The sequence below is a fragment of the Erinaceus europaeus genome, chromosome X, assembly GCF_950295315.1.
Source record: "Erinaceus europaeus chromosome X, mEriEur2.1, whole genome shotgun sequence".
NCBI lineage: Eukaryota > Metazoa > Chordata > Mammalia > Eulipotyphla > Erinaceidae > Erinaceus > Erinaceus europaeus.
The window spans coordinates 63,776,793-63,797,352 of record NC_080185.1 but is presented as its reverse complement, the minus strand read 5'-3'; the positions used below and the strand labels follow the sequence as shown (position 1 = coordinate 63,797,352).

Here is a 20,560-nt window from a genome sequence, read left to right as displayed (position 1 = left end):
GGTCTGCAGGTGTCTATCTTTCTCTCCCCCTCTCTGTCCTCCCCTCCTCTCTCCATTTCTCTCTGTCCTATCTAACGACGACATCAACAACAACAACAATAACTACAGCAACAATAAAAAACAACAAAGACAACAAAAGAGAAAATAAATAAATATTTTAAAAAGTTGTTTTGGGGGCCAGGTGGTGGTGCACCTGGTTAAGCACACAAATTACAGTGACCAAGGAACTGAGTTCAAGCCTCCAGTCCCCACCTTCGGGGGAACGCTTCATAAGTAGTGAAGGAGATCAGCAGGTGTCTCTCCTTTTCTCTTCCTCTCTCTCTCTCTCTCTCTCTCTCTCTCTCTCCCCCTTCCCTCTTGAATTCTGATGGTCTCTATCTAATAAACAAAAGTAATATATTTTTACAGAGGATCTAGTGGGGGTTGTATTGTTATATGGAAAACTGGGAAATGTTATGCACGTACAAACTATTGTATTTACTGTCGAATGTAAAACATTCCCCAGTAAAGAAATTTTTAAAAAGTAATATATTTTTTAAAAAGTTGTTTTAGGGTGGAGAGTAGATAGCATAATGGTTATGCAAACAGACTTTCATGCCTGAGGCTCCAAAGTCCCAGATTCAATCCCCCATACCACCATAAGCTGGGGCTGAACAGCACTCTGGTAAAAAATAAAATAAAATAAAATAAATAAAGTAAAAAAGTCATTTTGTGGAGTCTGGGAAATAATTCACATAGTAGAGTGCCTACTTTACCGTGCACAAGGACATGAGTTCACACAGGCCCTAGATCTTTGCTACCACATGGGAGCACCACGCAAAAGGGAAGTTTAAAGAGTAATGGAGCAGTGCTGTGACATTTCTGTTTCTTTCTCTGTCTCTCTCCCTCTCTTTCATATTTTATTTAAAGAAAAAAGAATTCACTGGGAGAGATGGAATTGTGCAGGCATAAAGCCACAGCAAAAACCCTGGTGGCAACAAAAAATGAGTTGTTTTGAGGAATGAATGAAATTATGCATATAAAACACAGTGTGCCAGACATATATAAAATGTATATAAACATCAACTATTAATTCCTCTACAGTGACTCATATTTTTGTATACGTAGTCTGCTAAACATTTGTGGAGCAAATGAAATTGTCAGCAGTTAGTTTATTCACTACATTTCCTTAACAAGCTTATTTACTTATTTTTTTAGATTGTTCTTTTTGTTGTTTAAGAAAGGAGACATTAACAAAACCATAGAATAAGAGGGGTGCAGTTCCGCACAATTCCCACAACCCAGTCTCCATATCCCATCCCCTTCCCTGATAGCCTTCCCATTCTCTGTGTCTCTGGGAGTATGGATCGAGGGTCATTGTGGGTTGCAGAGGGTGGAAGGTCTGGCTTCTGTAATTGCTTCCCTGCTCAACATGGGTGTTGACTGGTCGATGCATACTCCCAGTCTGCCTCTCTCTTTCCCTAGTAGGGTGGGACTCTGGGGAAGTGGAGCTCCAGTACACATTGATGGGATTTTCTGTCCAGGGAAGTCTGGTTAGCATCATGCTGGCATCCGGAACCTGGTGGCTGAAAAAAGAGTTAATATACAAAGCCAAACAAACTGTTGAACAATCACGGACCTAAAGACTAGAATAGTACAGATGAAGTGTAGGGCGTATTCCCTGCATGCTCTTGTGTACTTCTGCTTTCAGGTATATATATTTTCCCTAGTTTATGAGCACATGTGAACCTATGCTCTATCTCAGGGGACCTGGACTATATCTAGGTTTGGGGACTTTATTGGGGAGTGGGCCACCTGGAATGGAATTAGAGAATACTATGAAAGGAAAGGTCTCACCTGAGTGATGAAGCTGAAGGGTTGTCATTCCACACCTGAAGTCTCTGGTCACAGTCTGAAGTGAAGCATGTTGGGGTGGCACTCGTTGCGTTGATTAGGTTGTGATCTGCGGATGCAATATTATTTGATATGAATTGAGAGAAGCATGCAGGAAAGTGGGCCCCACCCTAAGGTTCCAGACTGGGGGAAATATAGGCTCTATAGTGGAAATGTGAGGTTCCTGTTATCTTAGGCTTCAAGAAGACAATGGATAGTTATTGTTATCATCATATTATTTGGTGATTGGGTTAACTTTGGAAAGACCCTTTGTTAGGGGTTGGGGTATAATACCCAGCATCTTGTATATAGCTGTGCTACTGGTTGCTTCTGTTCTCCCTGGTCTAGGCTTTTGAGAGAGTCAACATATCAAGGACAGCCTATGTATTAGAAAGACTCAGTCTGTGTTTTAAGAAGTTATAGACATATGATCAATTTTTCCCATCTCATATTAATTAGTGGTTTATATGTTTACACTTTAATAGGAATGTACATAAACACCATTCCCACCACCAAAAGACTGTGTCCCACCCCCGACCCCCCACCCCCTGCCACACCAGGAAGCGCCAATGGCTACCCTCCCCTTCACCACCGGGTTTTTACATTGATGCCCTGCTCTCGATTTAATCAGATCCTGCTTTTAGTTTCCCTTTCTGTTCTTCTTTCTCAACTTCTGTTGATGAGTGGGCACGTCCCATACTCATCTTTATCTTTCTGGCTTAGCTGACTTAACATAATTCCTTCTAGCTCTGTCCAAGATGGGTCAGATAAGTTGGAGTCACTGTTCTTAATAGCTGCATAGTATTCCATTGTGTATATGTACCACAGCTTTCTCAGCCACTCATCTGTTGTTGGGCACCTGGGTTCCTTCCAGGTTTTAGCTATTATGAATTGTGCTGCTATGAACATAGATGTACACATATCTTTTTGGTTGGGCATTATGGAATCCTTGGGGTATATCCCCAGGAGAGGAATTACTGGGTCATATGGAAGGTCTATGTCTAGCCTTGTGAGAGTTCTCCAGACTGCTCTCCACAGAGGCTGGACTAATTTACATTCCCACCAGCAGTGCAGAAGGGTTCCTCTGTCCCCACAACATGCCTCTCCAACATTTGTTGTTGCTGTCCTTTTTGATGTATGCCATTCTCACAAGAGTGAGGTGGTATCTCAATGTTGTCTTTATTTGCATTTCTCTGACAATCAGCAACCTGGAACAGTTTTTCATATGTTTGTTAGCCTTTTGGATCTCCTCTGAAGTGAATGTCTTGTTCATATCCTCTGTCCATTTTTGGATGGGGTCATTTGCTTTTTTGTTGCTAAGTTTGCTGAGATCTTTGTATATTTTGGTGATTAGTCTCTTGTCTGATGTATGGCATGTGAATATCTTCTCCCATTCTGTGAGGGGTCTCTTTGTTTGTGTGATAGTTTCTTTGGCTGTGCAGAAGCTTTTAAATTTGATTTAGTCTCATTGGTTTGTTTCTGCTTTAGTCTTCCTTGCAATTGGGTTTGTTTAATCAAAGATGTCCTTGAGGTTTAGGTGGGAAAGTGTTTCACCAGTGTTTTCCTCAAAGTATTTGATAGTTTCCAGTCTGACATCCAGGTCTTTGATCCATTTGAAGTTGATTTTTGTTTCTGGTGAGATAAGGTGGTTCAATTTCGTTCTTCTGCATGTTACAACCCAGTTTTCCCAGCACCATTTATTGTAGAGAGCCTCCTTCTTCCATTTGGGCCCCCTTATAAAAAATTAGATGTCCATAGGTGTGGTTTATATCTGGGCTTTCAATTCTGTTCCACTGGTCTGTGCCCATTTTTGTTCCAGTACCAGGCTGTTTTGATGATGATGGCCTTATAATATAGTTTGAGATCTGGGATTGTGATGCCTCCATTTCTGTTTCTTTTCCTCAAGATGGTTTTGGCAATTCCAGGTGTTTTCTGGTTTTATTTACTTATTTTAACTTACAGAATTTTCAGTGACATGAAGTCAACTGTAGTTACAGTGGTCTCTTCCTCCCCAACTCCTCACTTCTGCTTCCTTTTCCAAAATCCTACTTTCTGGCCCCTTTTATGCTTCCTCTGCCACCAAGCCCTACCCCTGGACAAGTACTCTGTGTTGATTTAAGATTTCAGAGCTTAAAGTGAAAGTACTGAATTAAAAAAACATTTGATTACAGTAAGGGGCACTTCCTCTGTCCAACCACTGCATTCTATGACTCCTCCTATGTATCTGGGATATTATTGTAGAACAGAAAGGCCACCATCTATATAAAGTTCTGATTGTTTATTTTCTTTTTTTTAATATTTATTTTATTTATTTATTCCTATTTGTTGCCCTTGTTTTATTGTTGTAGTTATTATTGTTGTCGTTGTTGGATAGGACAGAGAGAAATGGAGAGAGGAGGGGAAGACAGAGAGGAGGAGAGAAAGACAGACAGCTGCAGACCTGCTTCACCGCCTGTGAAGCGACTCCCCTGCAGGGGAGCCGGGGTTCGAACCGGGATCCTTATGTCAGTCCTTGTGCTTTGAGCCACCTGCGCTTAACCCGCTGCGCTACAGCCCGACTCCCCTGATTGTTTATTTTCATAGTATGTCATTAGAGGCTCTTCTTCACAGCAGGTTTTTCAGGTTGGAAGCTGCTCCACACCCTTTGCCCTTCTTCTAGCGTTTGCCACCCTTTGCCCTAAAATCCATGCATTCTCAAACTATTAAGTCATTGAAGCTAGGGAGGATCTATGGAGAAAAATATGCCTGATCCAACTAGTAGTAAGGTACATTTTAATTTGCTTTGTATCTTCACTCTAACTCTAATTGGCCTATCTGGCTCAATGTGTGTTTCTATGTTCCCATGGCACCTGCTCCTTAATTAGCTGATTCACATGGTTTTAATGATATGATATGACGTGAATGACAGTTCTGTATTGCTTTTGCTTCTAATGAGGGCAGATTAAACATTTGCCAGAAATTCCTGATTGAATTCCAAATGGATATATGCCCTTCTGGATATTTGACAAATTACTTCTGTCAAATTCACCTTGAATAATACAGGAGAAAACAGTGTGGATTTTTTATAACCACTTTAATCTCTTCAAAATAAAAGACTGAATGAAAGAGTTGAGTTAAAAAGGATGTTCTCATAGACAGAAGTTGAAAAATAAGAACAGAAGGGAAAACACAAAGCAGAACTTGGACTGGATTTTGTGTACTGCAGCAAAGTAAAAGACTCTGGGTTGAGGGGGAGTGTTCAGGTTTTGGAATAGTTTGGCAGAGGAGGACCTGGGGGGGGGGTTAGATAGATATATGGAAAAACTGAGAAATGTTACATATGTACAAACTACTGTATTTTACTATTGACTGCAAACCATTAACTCCCCAACAAAGAAAAAAAAGTGATGTTTTCTTCAAAATAAGTCACTCTCTCGCATATTAACTAGTTAGTCATTTTAGTCCTAAAGTGAGGTAGAAAATGGTAAAACCATGATTGGCATGCCAGGAAAACAGGACAGTTATGGCTTACAGTCAAGTTACTCCTTCAGCATGATGTCCTGATACTGAATAGGAAGGAAAATGGTTAAAGTTAAATTCTTAGTATGATCTTACTATGGATGAGGAAGAGATATCTAAGGTTAGATTGCCTACAATTCCTTGTAGAATCTTGATGTTCTCTAACTAGGAGTTCTTACTTTTATGGTCTATGATTGCTAGACACCAGTTAGGGGAATGTTGAGATATAATACTCCAATCGACAATTGCCATAGGAGGTTCAATTCTTTCTTTTAAAAATATTTTATTTTTATTTATTTTGGATAGGGACATACATTGTGAGGGAAGGGATCTATCTATATATATATATATATATATATATATATACATATCTATATCTTTATATATAGACAGAGGGAGAGATAGAAAGAACTGTTTCACCATCTGTGAAGTTTCCCCCCTTGCAGGTGGGGACACAGAGATTGCACCCTGGTCCTTGAACATTGTAACATGTGCACTTAGAGGCATCCAGACATTCCCATCAAAATACCCTATTGATGTGCAATCTAAGAATTGAGATACATGAAAAAGGGAGAACTGCATTTTTTTTCCAGTGGGGGTGTGATCAGAGGGTTTGTAAGCATATGTTCCTTATTAGAACAATAAAATACTTTATGTAAAAATCAGTACTGACAGCAGTTTAATATGATTTAGTTTTCTTCCTCTGCTCTTACTTTGGAGAGTTAGCCACTATCCCAACTCTGTACAACATGAAAGTGATAGCTCAGATATTATTATCTTCTCTGTCCCCCTCAAAAGCAAATAAAAATATTCAAGGCAGTAGGTGGTACAAGCAACTTTTTATTTCTTTCATAGGTTACAAACACTATCAATTACAGTTCAGCTTCTCTGAGGTCCACATAAAATAGTAAAACGCCAAAAGCTGGATTGGAGAGAATCCCTGATAATGAGGCACAGGTGAGATATTTTATTTAACCGCTCCACTGAACTATCTGGAGGCCCACATAGGTGCCTGAAAAAGAGAATCTTTCTGGCTTATGTTCTAAAGGAATCTTGCACTCTGTTTCTCCTCAGAGTGTGCCTATGAATGGTCACTGAAAAGAGAGGTCCTTAATGAATGATCACTAGCAAAATCCCAATGAAGAATATGTTTATTTAGAGAGCAGCTCTTTTAATAGCAGTATTTTTCCTTCTTAATCTGTTTCTCACTAGAATTAAAGGACTCCAGCCACATTTATACTTACAGGTTCCTCATAAGTCACACTGATTTAGTTAACAAACTGCCACATTCTTTGCTTTCATATCAGGATATATTCTGGTGGAATTCTGAACTTTCAGCTCAGTCCTAGAAAACCTCAGTAATATCTCTAGCAAATAAATAAGGTTAGAAGGTCACAGAAAGCCTAAAGAATGTGGAGGTAAGTTGTCCTGCAAAGCAGACAACTGACTTAGGTGGGAGATGGTATTTATGACCCTTCTGAGTATATGGCACCTACTCTGGTGTCCAAATGTAGCAACAAATATTGATCAAATGAAAAAAAAACATATTTGGGTGTTGCTCTTTCTTCTGACAAGCTTACCAGAAAACATCTCTGATGTATTCTCATCCATGAGCTTCCTCTTCTTCTTTAATTTCACAGTTACTTTTGGCAACCCTCAACACATCTTCAAATACCCAGAATATAGAATCAGACAATGTTTTGTCTTGCTTCAGTTTCTATTGATGGCTGTGAATTCTCAATCCTGTTTTGAGGGTGTCGGTGGCAGCAGACACAGTGGAGGTAATCCACTACATTGTGGGTAAAAAGTGAGCGCAATGGATGCAAGTACTGGAAGAAAAGGAGCATGAAGCCAATAGAAATCAGATAAGCAATAATCAGTTGCAAGGCAATCAATGAATGACAGTAATTCAGTAACACTTTAACTCCAAAGAAGTTAAAAACCAAGACCATGATCACATTCTCTATCAGTCTCACACAATAGTGCAGGCCCATATGTCCCCAGTTCTGACCTTTGTCAACAAGGTCCCTGTCTGCCAACTTCAACTGCAAGGCTGACCAGCAAGAGAAGTTGATACCAGCATAGAGGACAGTTATAGAAATGAGTACTACCAGGGTGCCAAAACGGCTGAAATTTTTCTCAATGTTATTAGGCATCTGGGCACCACTCCTCCAGAACTTAACCCAAGGCTCAAAGAGGATGATCAGAAAGTTGACCAATAAGAAGGGAACAGCCTTCAGTTTCAAGGTGGCTGAGAATAGCACCAGAATCATGAGGCGGGAAGTTATCTCCAATGTCCGCCAGATGGTGATGCAGAGGACTTCTAGTGGCCCAAGACGAATCTTGTATTCATCATACTTGATCTGGATAGCCAACATATTGCAGAGGGTAGCTCCATAGGTCACAGATATCAGGGAAAAGATCATTAACACAGCTATGAGAAAAAAAGGCAAAATATGCAGTCAGTCAGTATTGGTTGTGAAGTTTATCCTCTGGTCCAGAGGTCCAGAAAGATGAGAGTTAAGATTCAAGAGTCTCAGTTAAGAACAAACTCACATGGGTGAGCAAAATAGATAATTTGGATAGTGAATCTGCTTTGCTATGCATGCAACCCAGGTTTGAGATCAGCCCTCAAAACACTGGAGAAAGCTTTGGTGCTCTGATGTCTTTCCTTCCCTCTCTCTGTCTCCATTTTTCGAAATAGAAAAACAACAAACAAACAAAAAACTTTGTTCAAATGAACAAAGTCTGTCTTGAGTGGTAAAGCCCTAGTGATGACAAAAAAGAATTCACTAGTGTATTGCACCAAAGTAAAAGGTTTTTGGGTGGGGTGGAGAGCTCAGGGCCTGAAACATAATGACAGAGGAGGACCTAGAGGGGGTTGAATTGTTAAGTGGAAAACTGAGAAATGTTACACATGTACAAATGACTATATTTTACTGTTGACTGTAACCATTAAGCCTCCAATAAAAAATTCACATATAAACACAGCTATGAAAATGAATAGCATGTACAGAAAGAGATGAAAAAATCAACTAAATATTTTGTGTAGGACTTAAACAAGTTTTTAATGTATTTTTACATTTTATCAATTTTCCAAATTTTCCATGTGAACATAACTGTTATACTTGAATAATAATAACAACTAAATAAAAAGTATATCTCAGAACTAGCAATAGAATATTATCAACCTAAGGAGAGCACATATAGAGGCATAAAACATAATTTATTCCATGAAACAGGCTGCTGATGAAACATGGTTAAGGATGGCAGAAAGAATCCTCTCTGAATTAACCCAGTCTAGGAGACTCATAGAGAATAACTTTGGTAATAGATGTTTCTTCTTCAGGAAATTGATTTTGTTTGTGTGTGTTTCTACCACATGCCAAAATGTATACTGTAAAATCCATGAGGACAGAAGGAACCAAGTCTATTTTGTTCATTATTGAATTTACAGTTCATTGCTGCCTGAAATATACTAGATATTCAGTAAATGTTTGTGGCATAATGAGTATTCTGACTTTAGAGAGGCTGCATAAAATACCTTCAATTAGATGTTCATGGTTCATCTGCTTAGGAGCTTGAAAAATCACTAGATAGCTATGTAATCCAGTTTCCCAATTCACAAAGATATTTTACAGTTGCTTGCATTAATCATCAGCAATGTGAATTCATTACTCCAGTGCTTTGGAATGCTTTTTAAATCCCTACACTTGTAGTAAAGTGGTTGTTAAAAAGAAGAAAGAGAGAAAGAAAAGGTCATGTCATGTGAGACAGAAAAAGGCAAAGAGGATGATTGTAAATTAAAGCAGAATAAAGAGACATGAGTCCCAAATGCAATTCACTTTCCTTGAGTTCTATTGGGTTATGGGAAAAGTCAGGCACATTTTTTTTTGCATAGAAAAGCATAGATAAATGCATCATGACTTTTTTCAACAACTAAATAAGTTAGAAAAAAAAGCTTAGTAAGAACACATGTATGGGCATAGGAGGAGAAATTGTGAGTGTAAGTATATTAAATAATTTATGATTGATGTTGCATGTCTTGAATTTTATAAGTTGGTAGGATAATGCCCTTGCTCTTAGGAGACACAGGCTGATGTATCTAGAAGTGAGTTATCATGATGTCTGTAATTTACAAATGGACAGTTGGCTCTCTTCCCAGAGGGATAAAGAATAGGAAAGCTATCAAGGAAAGGGATTGGATAGGGAGTTCTGGTGGTGGAAGTTGTGTGGAATTGTACCCCTCTTATTTTATGGTCTTGTCAGTATTTCCATTTTATAAATAATTTTTTTAAAAAATGGCTCTTTGTGGGGATATGCGTACAATTAACCAAGAGAGAGAAAGAAAGCATGTGCAGCAAATGTTAACAATCAGTACACCTAGATGAAGCATAAAGGGTTACTCATATACTGTTCCTTAAGCTTTACCAGAGTTTGTATCCCATAATAATCCTGGGTCCATACTCTCAGAGGGATAAAGAATAAGAAAGCTATCAGGGGAGGGGATGAGATGTGGAGTTCTAATGGTGGGAACTGTGTGGAGTTGTACCCCTCTTATCCTATGGTTTTGTCAATGTTTCCTTTTTATAAAAAACAAAAACAAAACAAAACAGGTTTACCATACTCTCAGAGGGATGAAGAATAGGAAAGTTTCCAATGAAGGGGACGGGATATGGAACTCTGATGCTTGGAATTGGGTCCCTCTTATCTTTCAGTCTTGTTGGTCATTATTAAATCAATAAAAACAGAAAAAGGGTTTAAGTAAAGAAATTTCTGGAGTTTAACAGGACAGGGAAGAAAGCATAATAGTTATGTGAAAACTTTCATGCCTGAGGCTCTGACCACAGCACCATAAGCCAGAGCTGAGCAATGATCTGAAATCTGTTTCTCTCTTTTTCTTTCTTTCTTTCTTTCTTTCTTTCTTTCTTTCTCTCTCTCTCTCTCTCTCTCTCTCTCTCTCTCATATACACATCTACCAAAGTGTGATGTTAGCTCCCTTTAAATTAGAAGTCATGTATTAATAGAAGTATAATAAAAGGAAGAAACCAGGATGCTCCCAAGAACTGGATAAATACCATTTATCCTTCCAACAAACAAGCTCATGCCATATAACATAATAACACTGCTAGTGAGTTTGTATTGACCCAGATAGTCTCCACTGGAAAAAGTAACTCAAAAATGAAGAGGAGATGACAGATGAATAGGCAGACAGGGAAGTGAGTCAGTGGGTAATGTGATAATTTTCATGCCTGAGGCCCTGGGTTAGATCCTAGGTGACTGAGATATGGTGTGGTCTCTCTCTCTGTCCCTCCTCTTCATAAAGATATATATATATATATTTTAAATAAACATCTCTGGAAAATTATAGTTTAAATAGAACAATGGGTGAAAAGAAGCAAAACCAGGCCTAAACTATATTTATAAAACTTTTTAAAAAATAGTATTTCCAGAAACTTTCAATAGGAGAAATCAGTGAAGACCTGAAAAGGCTTTTCAGTTTTTTGTGCATGTTAATAGTTGCAAACTTGGACTCCAAAGGCAGACACCTTGGATTCCAACCTAATCTTTGCCACCTACTATTTATGGGACTTTGGAGATTTTTGCTTAACCTCTCTGTTTACTCATTTGTAAAATGGGGGTAATGATAATAATTACCTCATAGGGTTGTTGTGAAGATGAAATAAAATGATTACATGTAAATTACCCAGGGCATACATAATACCTGCTAGCTCCTGTCATTATCACCATCATTTCCTATATCCCAAAATGTATTGTAGAAATATGGGCATACACTTATCCACAGCAAAGAAATGATGAGTCACTAAAAGAAAAAAATGACTCCTACAAATTAATAATAAAATGTTAAACAACCCACTAGAAAAAAGTAAGTAAAACATCTAAATAAGCAATGTAAAAAACAGTCACCAAATATAAAAAGATACTCAGCTTCACTCAAAACACAAATTATTAAAATCATCATCTATTTCATAATTATATATTTTAAATTTTATTTATTTTGTTTTAATGAGAAAGACACAGAAAGAGGAGAGAGGTCAGCATTGGTTAGCTCTGATATACAGTGGTGCTAAGGATTAAACCTTGGACAACCTTGGAGTCTCGGGCATGAAAGCCTTTTGCATAACCATTATGCTGTCTCCCCATTCCCAGTTAAATAATATTTAAGAACATGTTCATTGGTGGTTGGGCAGTAGCAGCGTGTTAAGTGCGCACTGCGTGAAGCGCAAGGATGGGCAAAATGATACCGATTTGAGCCCCCCGGCTCCCTACCTTCAGTGGGGGGTGGCCTCACAAGCAGAGAAGCAGGTGTCTATCTTTCTCTCCCATTCTCTGTCTTCCCCTCCTCTCTTGATTTCTCTCTGTCCTATCCAACATCAAAGACAACAATAATAATAACAACGATAAACAACAAAGGGGAAAAAATGGCCTCCAGGAGCAGTGGCACCGAGCCTCAGCGATAACCCTGTAGGCAAAAAAAAAAAAGTTCATTACAAGATCAGAAGAGAAAAAAAACACAAGTAGAACCTGAACTGGAATTGGCATATTACACCAGAGTAAAAGATTTTGGGGTGGGTGGGTGGGGGCAAATACAGGTCTAAGAAGGATGACAGAGGATCCAGTGGAGGTTGTATCCTTATATGGAAAACTGAGAAATGCTATGCATGTACAAACTATTGCATTTACTGTCGAATGTAAAACATTAATTCCCCAATAAAGAAATTTAAAAATAAAATAAATAAAAAATATGTTCATTAATCTACTGTTGATGAAAATATAATCTCATGCTACACTTTGGGAGGGTCATTTGGCTTTATAAATAAAATGATAAACATGCATATCACTTAGCAGTTCTACCGCTAATAACTCATCCTATGAAATTTCATTCTAGTACAAAGATATTTAAAAGATGTTAATTGAAACATAATTTGTAAATAAAAAATTTGCATAGAAAAATTAGAAACAAGCACTGATCTGACCAATTAAGGAAATAAAGAATGCTCCAATTCGTGAGATATGTATAGTATATATTTATCATAATATGTACATATGTGAGTGTATATATATATATATTTTAATACTTTTGGAAATGACATATTGCTCAACATATGTCTAATACAGCCATTATGGTAAATATATATGTATATTTATGTTGTATGAGCATTTATAACCACATATGAAAAAGAATTCAGGAAGGCTACATTCTGTATAGTTAAACAGAACTTACCTCTGGAAAATAAGATAATGCATACTTTTTTCTGTACAGTTTTTAATATTTATCATAACTTATATTTTATGATAAAATAATAACCAAAATTATTAAAACACAGAGAAGAGCATAAAGTGAAAATCTACTAACTTATTTATACTCCCAGAGGTAATATTTTGCATATATTTCTGGAAACTATATGTTCATATATGATTAGATATAGAGTAATCAATTTGATTATGGATTATTTTTGCTATAATGTATAAATAGATGTCAGTTGGATGACTTGCTAACCTTCAAAACTCTCAGGAAGGCCATCAATTCCAGAGTTTTTCTTCTTAAACTACTGTCAACTGAATTTCTATGAAAAAGTCTCAAAACCAACAGAACTGGATTAACCATTGTTTTTGAAGAAATAAAAAAAATAAAAAAATTTTCTTCTTAGGTTTATTACAGACATAGGATTTTGTGAGACAGGATCACTAGCTAATAATGAGACAGTTCAAAGCTGTACTAGCTCCTACCCAAGCAGATGAAGCTAATTTCAAATGATTAACCAAATGTGGTTAATCAGAACTGACTAGGATGCTTAGAATAATTATATATGTAATTATAATTCCCCACACTGATTTAGGTTTGAGGAAGAAAGGCATTTTTAAAAAGGAGCTTTGATCTAGGAATATATTTTCTCACAGTTAGTAATTTGGGGGAAGCTTTCATTTAAGATGTCTATCCCTAACTAAAATAAGGACAAACAAACCCCCAAACATCTCAGTATAGTAAGAACACTCTGGGCTAGGAAAATGTCGTATTGACTGCTGGTATTATCAGCTCTTAGTGGGCCCAGAAATGGTTTATCAGTGGCATTTTCAGTTCAATTAGCTTATTTCCACACAAGTAATCTGGCAGACCTGAGATGTCTGTCTCCTAAAGTTCTTTGACTACTTTCCAATCCTGTCCAATAGAATTTTCTGAGATGATGCAAAGTTCTGTGTACTACCTGTGCTGTCCAATATAGTAGGCTATACCCTCATGTGAGTATTGAGCATTTGAAATGTGATTAATATGTCTGATGAAGTAAATTTCCCATTTTATTTTATTTTAATTTAAATAGTCACATGGAAATAGTGACCAGTGTATTTGGGCATCTCAAGTCTATAGCTTTTTAAGACCCTTAATTTAAATAGATTCCACCCCTCTTCTGGGACCACTCACCTCTACCCAGGGGAACCTCTGCAGAGATCAGGGTCACATAGAGCTGATAGGTCAACTGGGGCACAGAGCCCAGGAAGGCTTGGATCTGTGACATACGTTTGTAGGCATTGCGGTGCATAGCCAACGTCCGGATGGAGTGGCCCACCTCCCATTCTATCAGCACCTCCTCGCCATTTATTAGCATCTTCTTTCGGGTGAGGCTCACATAGGGCTCCTCTTGCCCCTCTTTCTTCCACAGTGTAAGGTACTTAATCATGGCCTCCAAACATCTGCAGAAGTAAAGCATCACCAGAACTTAACACTGTCCTGAGAATATAGGCTATAGTAAGGGGATACATGACTCTGGAAGACTATGGTAAATTGTGCTAATTCTGTCCTACCCATGTCTCGTGAACGAAAGGGCAATGTTTTTTACAAGTTACTTGAATCTAAATCCATATTTGCTTATAAAGTGACTGGCCTAAGGAAATCATTTCAGAACTGTTTCTTATAGGATTTAAGGTTCTGAATTTGTGTCCTTGAAAGCAGACCTATGGTAGAAAGGTATTTCAAACACAAAGATACTAAAACAAATAGTGTGTTGAGAGGGGATGATGAACACTCCAAAAGGTCCTGGTCTTCACAATCCATGCAATTCCTGAGGTAAAGTATTCTTTTTTTCAGTTTTCTGCCTCATGGTATGGTACTTTGAACTGAATATATATATATATATATATATATATATATATATATATATATATATATATCTGTGGTGAGTATGATGATGACCTGGATAGACTGTGGATAACAACTAGATTTATCTTGCCCACTGCTTTATCACATAGTAAGTATTTGCTAAAATATTTGCTGAGTAAATCAAAGAGTGTAAAGGAAGCAAACAACGCACAGTGAGAAATGATGAGAAAAGAGAATAACAGCAATACAATTTTACAGAAAAATAGATCAAAGTCAAAATCAGAGATTTTAATGTTCTCTATGTCTTGGATAATAAGACTGATGTGTCATTCTCTATGAAACACCCCCGAAATTAGTGCCCTTATGTGACAGTGTAATTTGAAACATCCACTTTCTAGAAATGAACTTTAAAACCCCAGACAGATTAATGTAAGGACTGAAGAGAAAAGGAAAAGACATTCTCTTTCTATTTAGGAATAGTGTGTAAGTACTTTTCTAATAAGATGTTTTAGATTTTTAACCCAAACTCATCAATGCTATCGCTGAATAAAATATTGGAGGGGGTGATGACATGAAACATTATGCTTATGTTTCTATTCTTAATGCTGTTTACTGGTTTATGTAAGTGTGTTTGCCATCATTGTAAACTTCAGTAAATTAAAGTTCATTTTCATTGACAAAAGTATGTTTTCATTTCATGTTAGAAAGCCAGATCCTCCAAATACCTATGTAGGTACACAGCACTAATCAAGTTGCTATCTACCTAAATTAAAACTCCACGGAGTTCTAGCTCACACTGGTGAAAATGGCCTACATCAACAAAACAGGAAATGACAAGTGTTGGGGAGGTTGTAGAGGAAAAAAAAGGACTCTATTACTCTGTTGATAGGAATTTGGAAAACTGTATGGATAGTCCTTAAAAATGGAAATGTCTTATGTTCCAGCAATACAACACTTAACATTTATTCAAAGAACATGAAAACACAAATTCATAGCTGCACTATTCACAATATCCAGAAGCAGCCTAAATACCCATTGGCAGATCACTGGATAAAGAAGTTACAGGATGTATACTCCATGAAATACTACTCTGCAATCAAGAAAGATGGCATTGTGTCCTTTGGAACAAAATGGACAGAACTGGAGGTGATTATGTTTAGCAGAATAAGTAAAAAGGTGAAAGACAACTACTGGATGGTTTCACTCATACATGGAATCTAGGGAACAAATGAAGTTGCAAAACAACAATCCAGAAGTAAACAAACTGTCTCTAAGATTTATGAGAACTATGGTGGTTATCATTGGGAGGTTATCATTGGTGGTGGGTGTGGTATGAAACTATACCCTATAATCTGACAGTCTTGCAAACCCTTATTAAGCACAAATAAAAATAGCTTGACAAAAAATATAATAAAAAAGATCCTGCCTACCTAAATATTTAGTAATTTAGCTTCTGTAAAGAACTTAGTAATTTAAATTTAGTAATTTAGCTACTGTAAAGAATTGTGAAAACATCAATAAACATAATCAAAATAACATGAAGTTTTCCTAGTCATTTACAGTAGAAGCTAAATTACTAGAAATATAACATAGTACTCAATATTTCATCTGGAGGCTCTAAATCAAGATGACTTGGAAACTATAAAGCATACAGGGAAGTTAAAACTGGAAACTGGGAGAGTCCTGAAATTTGCATTTTGAGAGTGACATGTTTACACAATACAATTAACCTGTGATTAATGGGGGTTAATCAAGTTGATGTTGATTAGTGGGATGTAGGGTCACCCACATCCAGCCCCCTTCCAATCTGTCCTCCAGAAGTGGAAAGTCTGAGTAAAAATTATAGTTGGCCCCCCATATGTGCTAGTCTACATCTAAGATTTCATTCAACCCACAGTTCAGTTGGTTAAGTCCAATGAAGAAGCTGAGAATTTTAAAAGTTCCAGTATAAGTAGACCACAGTAGTTCAAACTTGCAATGTTCAATAGTAAACTGCACTTCACATTTTAAAATAGAGGAAAAATGGTTCCATTACTCCTCTAGAGACATCTCTAAATGACTTGACTCTAAACTGTCATAGTTGAATTTCAAAGATTAAGAACTAGAAGGGAAAAAAAAAAAAAAAGAACTAGAAGGGTCTGGGGGTTGGCCGTACCGCAGTGGGTTAAACACAGGTGGCGCAAAGCGCAAGGACCAGGATAAGGATCCCAGTTGGAGCCCTGCCTCCCCACCTGCAGGGGAGTCGCTTCACAGGTGGGGAAGCAGGTCTGCAGGTGTCTATCTTTCTCTCCCCCTCTCTGTCTTCCCCTCCTCTCTCCATTTTTCTCTGTTCTATCCAACAACATTGACACCAACAACAGCAACAATAATAACTACAATGACAATAAAAAACAACAAGGGCAACAAAAATGAAAATAAATAATAAAAAATAAAGAACCGGAAGGATCTTAGATATCCTCTTCTCAAGGTTGCATATAGGTGGTGGTGGGAGTGGTGTCTAACTATACCTCTGTTATCTTATAATCTTGTAAATCACTAACAATTTTTAAGAGACTGCATCTAGATGATTAAAATCTGGCCAACAGATGTAGTTTGGACCTTACAGTATTTTAATTTCCTGCCAAATTTTTGAAAACATGATATTCTATATGGAATCCTAAAAAGCGTCTAAAAATTGTTGAGTTTGAGATTCATGATCTAACTCAACTCACTTATTTTACAGATTAAGGAACTGAGGCCTAAGACATCTTCAGCAATTTCACCAAAGGGTTAGAAAGGTAGCTCACTGATGATAGTCATGCTGAACCCTAGCACCAGAGAGGATTACTATAGCAAGAGAATTCTCCAGTGCCGTGCTATCTCCTCTTCTTTCTGTCTCAATTAAAAATGGCCCAGTCAGACAACCTCACCAATGTGTGTGTCCCAGAACCTCACCTCCCCATAGCCCTACCTCACTAGAGAAAGATAAAACAAGCTGGGGGTATGGGGGTATCTATGGGGGTATGGGGGTATGTACAATTACAGAAGTCAGAACTCCTATCTTCTGCACCCTATTAAGAATTTTGGTCCATACTCCCAGAGGGGTAGAAATGTTAAGGAAAGGTGACTAGAGGGCTCTGGAACCCAATTCTGTCAGGACCCAGAGAGAAAGGAGGTATAAAGGAAGAACATTCAGAAATAGTAAGAGGTGTATGTGTGACTTAGAAAGGAAAAGAAGGCAGGACTGCAGGAAAGAAATGGGTGTATATATAGTTATAATAGTCAACCCATTTCTTTGACCTTGAGAGAACCGCTGCAGTTTCCAATGGAAAGAATAGGGATATAGAACTCTGGAGGTGGGAGAAGTGTGGAATTATACCCATGTTATCTCAGAATTGTGTAAGTCAATATTAAAACACTAATAAAAAAAGGGGCAAGAGCAACTGAAGCATGCATGTGCAAGGTCCTGGCACACATACTCTAACTCTGTCTATCTCAGAAAGAGGGAGGGAAGGGCAGAGAAGAAGGGAGAGAAAGGGAGGGGGAGGAACTAGGGGGGAGAAAGAGAGAAAGAGAGAGATTGAGAGAGAAAAAAAGAAGTTTCACCAAGGCCAGGCAATGAGTAAATGACAGAAGGAGAGGAGCCAGGTCTTTTGAGTTCCAGGCCATCAATAATCCATATCTTCTCTAATTGAATCTAATATATATTCATAAAAAATTTCATGGGGAGAATTCTATTCTTAATCAGCTTTAGACTGTGTTTAGTTCTCTAAGAGTGAAACAGCATCCCATTGCAATCACATCAACACTCTGACCCATATTCCTCAGCTGACTGCAGGTTTCTGCCTCTCGTAATCAATGCAAGCTTTGTCCATTCCTTCTTCCTGACTTCATAAGTTTTGCAACATCTTCCTACCTTGAACAGCCCACAGTATCCAGATGTGACTGCTGACACAGATGCCTTTCTCCCTAGGATAAGGCATATTCTCATCACATCAAGGCAGTCTGAGTGGAAACACTTCATTACTATGACACTGTGCTACAGAATTCACAGAGAGCTGGACTATATTCCTCCCCCCCCAACATGTGCATTCATTGCAGAGAGGTGCAAGGAAACATATAATATCCGCTAAAGCTATGGCCTCAGTGCACCATACGACTTGGTCCCATAACAAACTTCACAACCCAAAACCAGATAGCAAACATCATATCAGTTGTACAACACATAGTTGTGGAACATAGGTAAATGTTACATGTATTGTGGCACTCAAAATTTGAGATATTTGGGGGGAAGATAGGCAGAAGAGCCATGAGTGGAAGGGAATGAAAGAATCAGTTAGTATACAGGCACAGTGTGAGTCTTCTAGAAGTCAGTTTCATCTTTATATGAAAAAAAAAAAAACCATAGAGATGGGGAAGGGAAAGGAAAGAGATTAAAAAGTTACTCACCTGATAACAGGTCCCAAGAGGATTAGATGCATAAATAATGACAGAGGCTTGTCTTTGGCCAGATCTCTGTGAACAAAAATGAGGGTCAACTGGATCATAATAGATGAAAACATAAAGAAGGAAAGAGTGTATGTCATCCAGTAGGTTTCACTATTCTTGCGGTAGATTCTAACCATGTACAAAGCAGATATAGCCTCCCCACAGTACAAAAAGGTGGAAAAGAGGATGCTGAATGGGAAGGTAAATCGGGGGTTGGACCCACGGATGACATCTTCCCCCAGAGATGAAATGGGATTCACATTTGGCTCCTCGGGAATTTCATAAACTCGGTCCATTGTTGAGGTACGTCAGTGCACCACTCCTCCCCACCCTCGCCCCTGACAAGAATCCCGTAGCTACTGTAGTCCAAGTGTTCGTGAAGAGATGCCAAGTCCGATTCCAGAATGAAGACGGATGGAGCTGCAAACTTGTATTCTCTAGTGATATTGTCGGAGTCAGGGTCAGTAGCCCAGTAGCAAACTCTGGATTAACCCAGGACTGCATTCAGCACAAGTGCTGTGAAACCTGAATAAGGCAAAAACAAGCATCCGGCCTGGACTCCAATTCCTGGCGCGTGAAGAGCCACAGGAACAGCTGTGTCCGTGGTGTCTTTCCTTTTCAAAGACCAGGCTATAGGGTAGCCACTCTATCTAGATGCTGACACTCAGCACTTCCTGGCTACAAGTCCTGAGGGCTAGGTCCTGTCAAATCACTGGAGAACCAACTGACAGAGCCAGAGCAAAAGAGGGGGCGCATACTTTGCTGTGCCCACGTGGATTCTTGGTTCCACTTCGGTAATGTTAGGCTGTAGTTATTAGCTCGCCCAAACGGACAGGCGCTGAGCCGGAGGGGGCGGCGGGGGGTGGGGAGGCTCCGGGTTGCTACTCGGATCCCCTCAAACTTCGCCGCCTAAATCAGCCAGACCCAGCATTGAAGCAATGCCACAGCCAAGTTCCCGAAAGCAGCCTTCAGAGAGAGGGCGCCACGCTACAGGATCAAGAAAAAAGTAAAGGGGCTTCTTTTCCACTAAGAAACTTTGCTAGTGAGAAGCACGACCTGCAGAGTGTCCAGCCAGAGGGGCAAATGTCGCCAGACTCTTGGGTGCCGCCTTCTGCTGCTGGGCTCCTGCCTGGTCCGCAGCTCCAGCTCTGAGAGATCTGCGGCGCTGGGCCCAGAGACGCCAGGCAGGCGGAGGCGGGTGAAGTGGGAGGGACAACTGGAGACACTAACACCTGAGCTTTGCAAGCAGTGGCCAAAGGATGCTTGGAATCCAGAAGCGCCACCAAAACAAAGGAGAGTGAGTGCGTCTTCAGAAGCACTTGACACCTCAGCCACTGGACCCCGAGGGAGGGTGCAGCTTTCCTTTTTCCCCAAGAACCGCAGACGCCCACTCCTGCCTCGTGCTCCCAACTAGATCTTTCTCACACTTGCTCAACCCACACAGCCAGCAGGCAGGCAGGCAGGCAGGCAGGTGTCAGCCTCAGGGTTGAATATGGCTAGGTCCTATTGTCCTCCAGATAACAATGACAGTGGAGGCAGGTGAGTGGGGAAGGGGTGAGGGGTGACGGGAGGGAATTGAGCCCCAGTTTCTTTACTAGATACAGT

At 39.0% G+C, this 20,560-nt stretch overlaps 1 protein-coding gene across 1 annotated transcript; it reads right to left on the bottom strand.

The window, feature by feature from the left end:
- Positions 1-6,190: 6,190 nt before the first annotated feature.
- On the bottom strand, positions 6,191-20,341 carry XKRX (XK related X-linked). The gene is made up of 3 exons (XM_007537511.3): positions 18,917-20,341; positions 13,814-14,082; positions 6,191-7,804 (listed from the first exon to the last, which is right to left on the bottom strand). The coding sequence occupies exons 1-3, from the start codon at positions 19,249-19,251 to the stop codon at positions 7,059-7,061; spliced, it is 1,350 nt and encodes a 449-aa protein (XP_007537573.1). The 5' UTR covers positions 19,252-20,341; the 3' UTR covers positions 6,191-7,058.
- Positions 20,342-20,560: the final 219 nt, after the last annotated feature.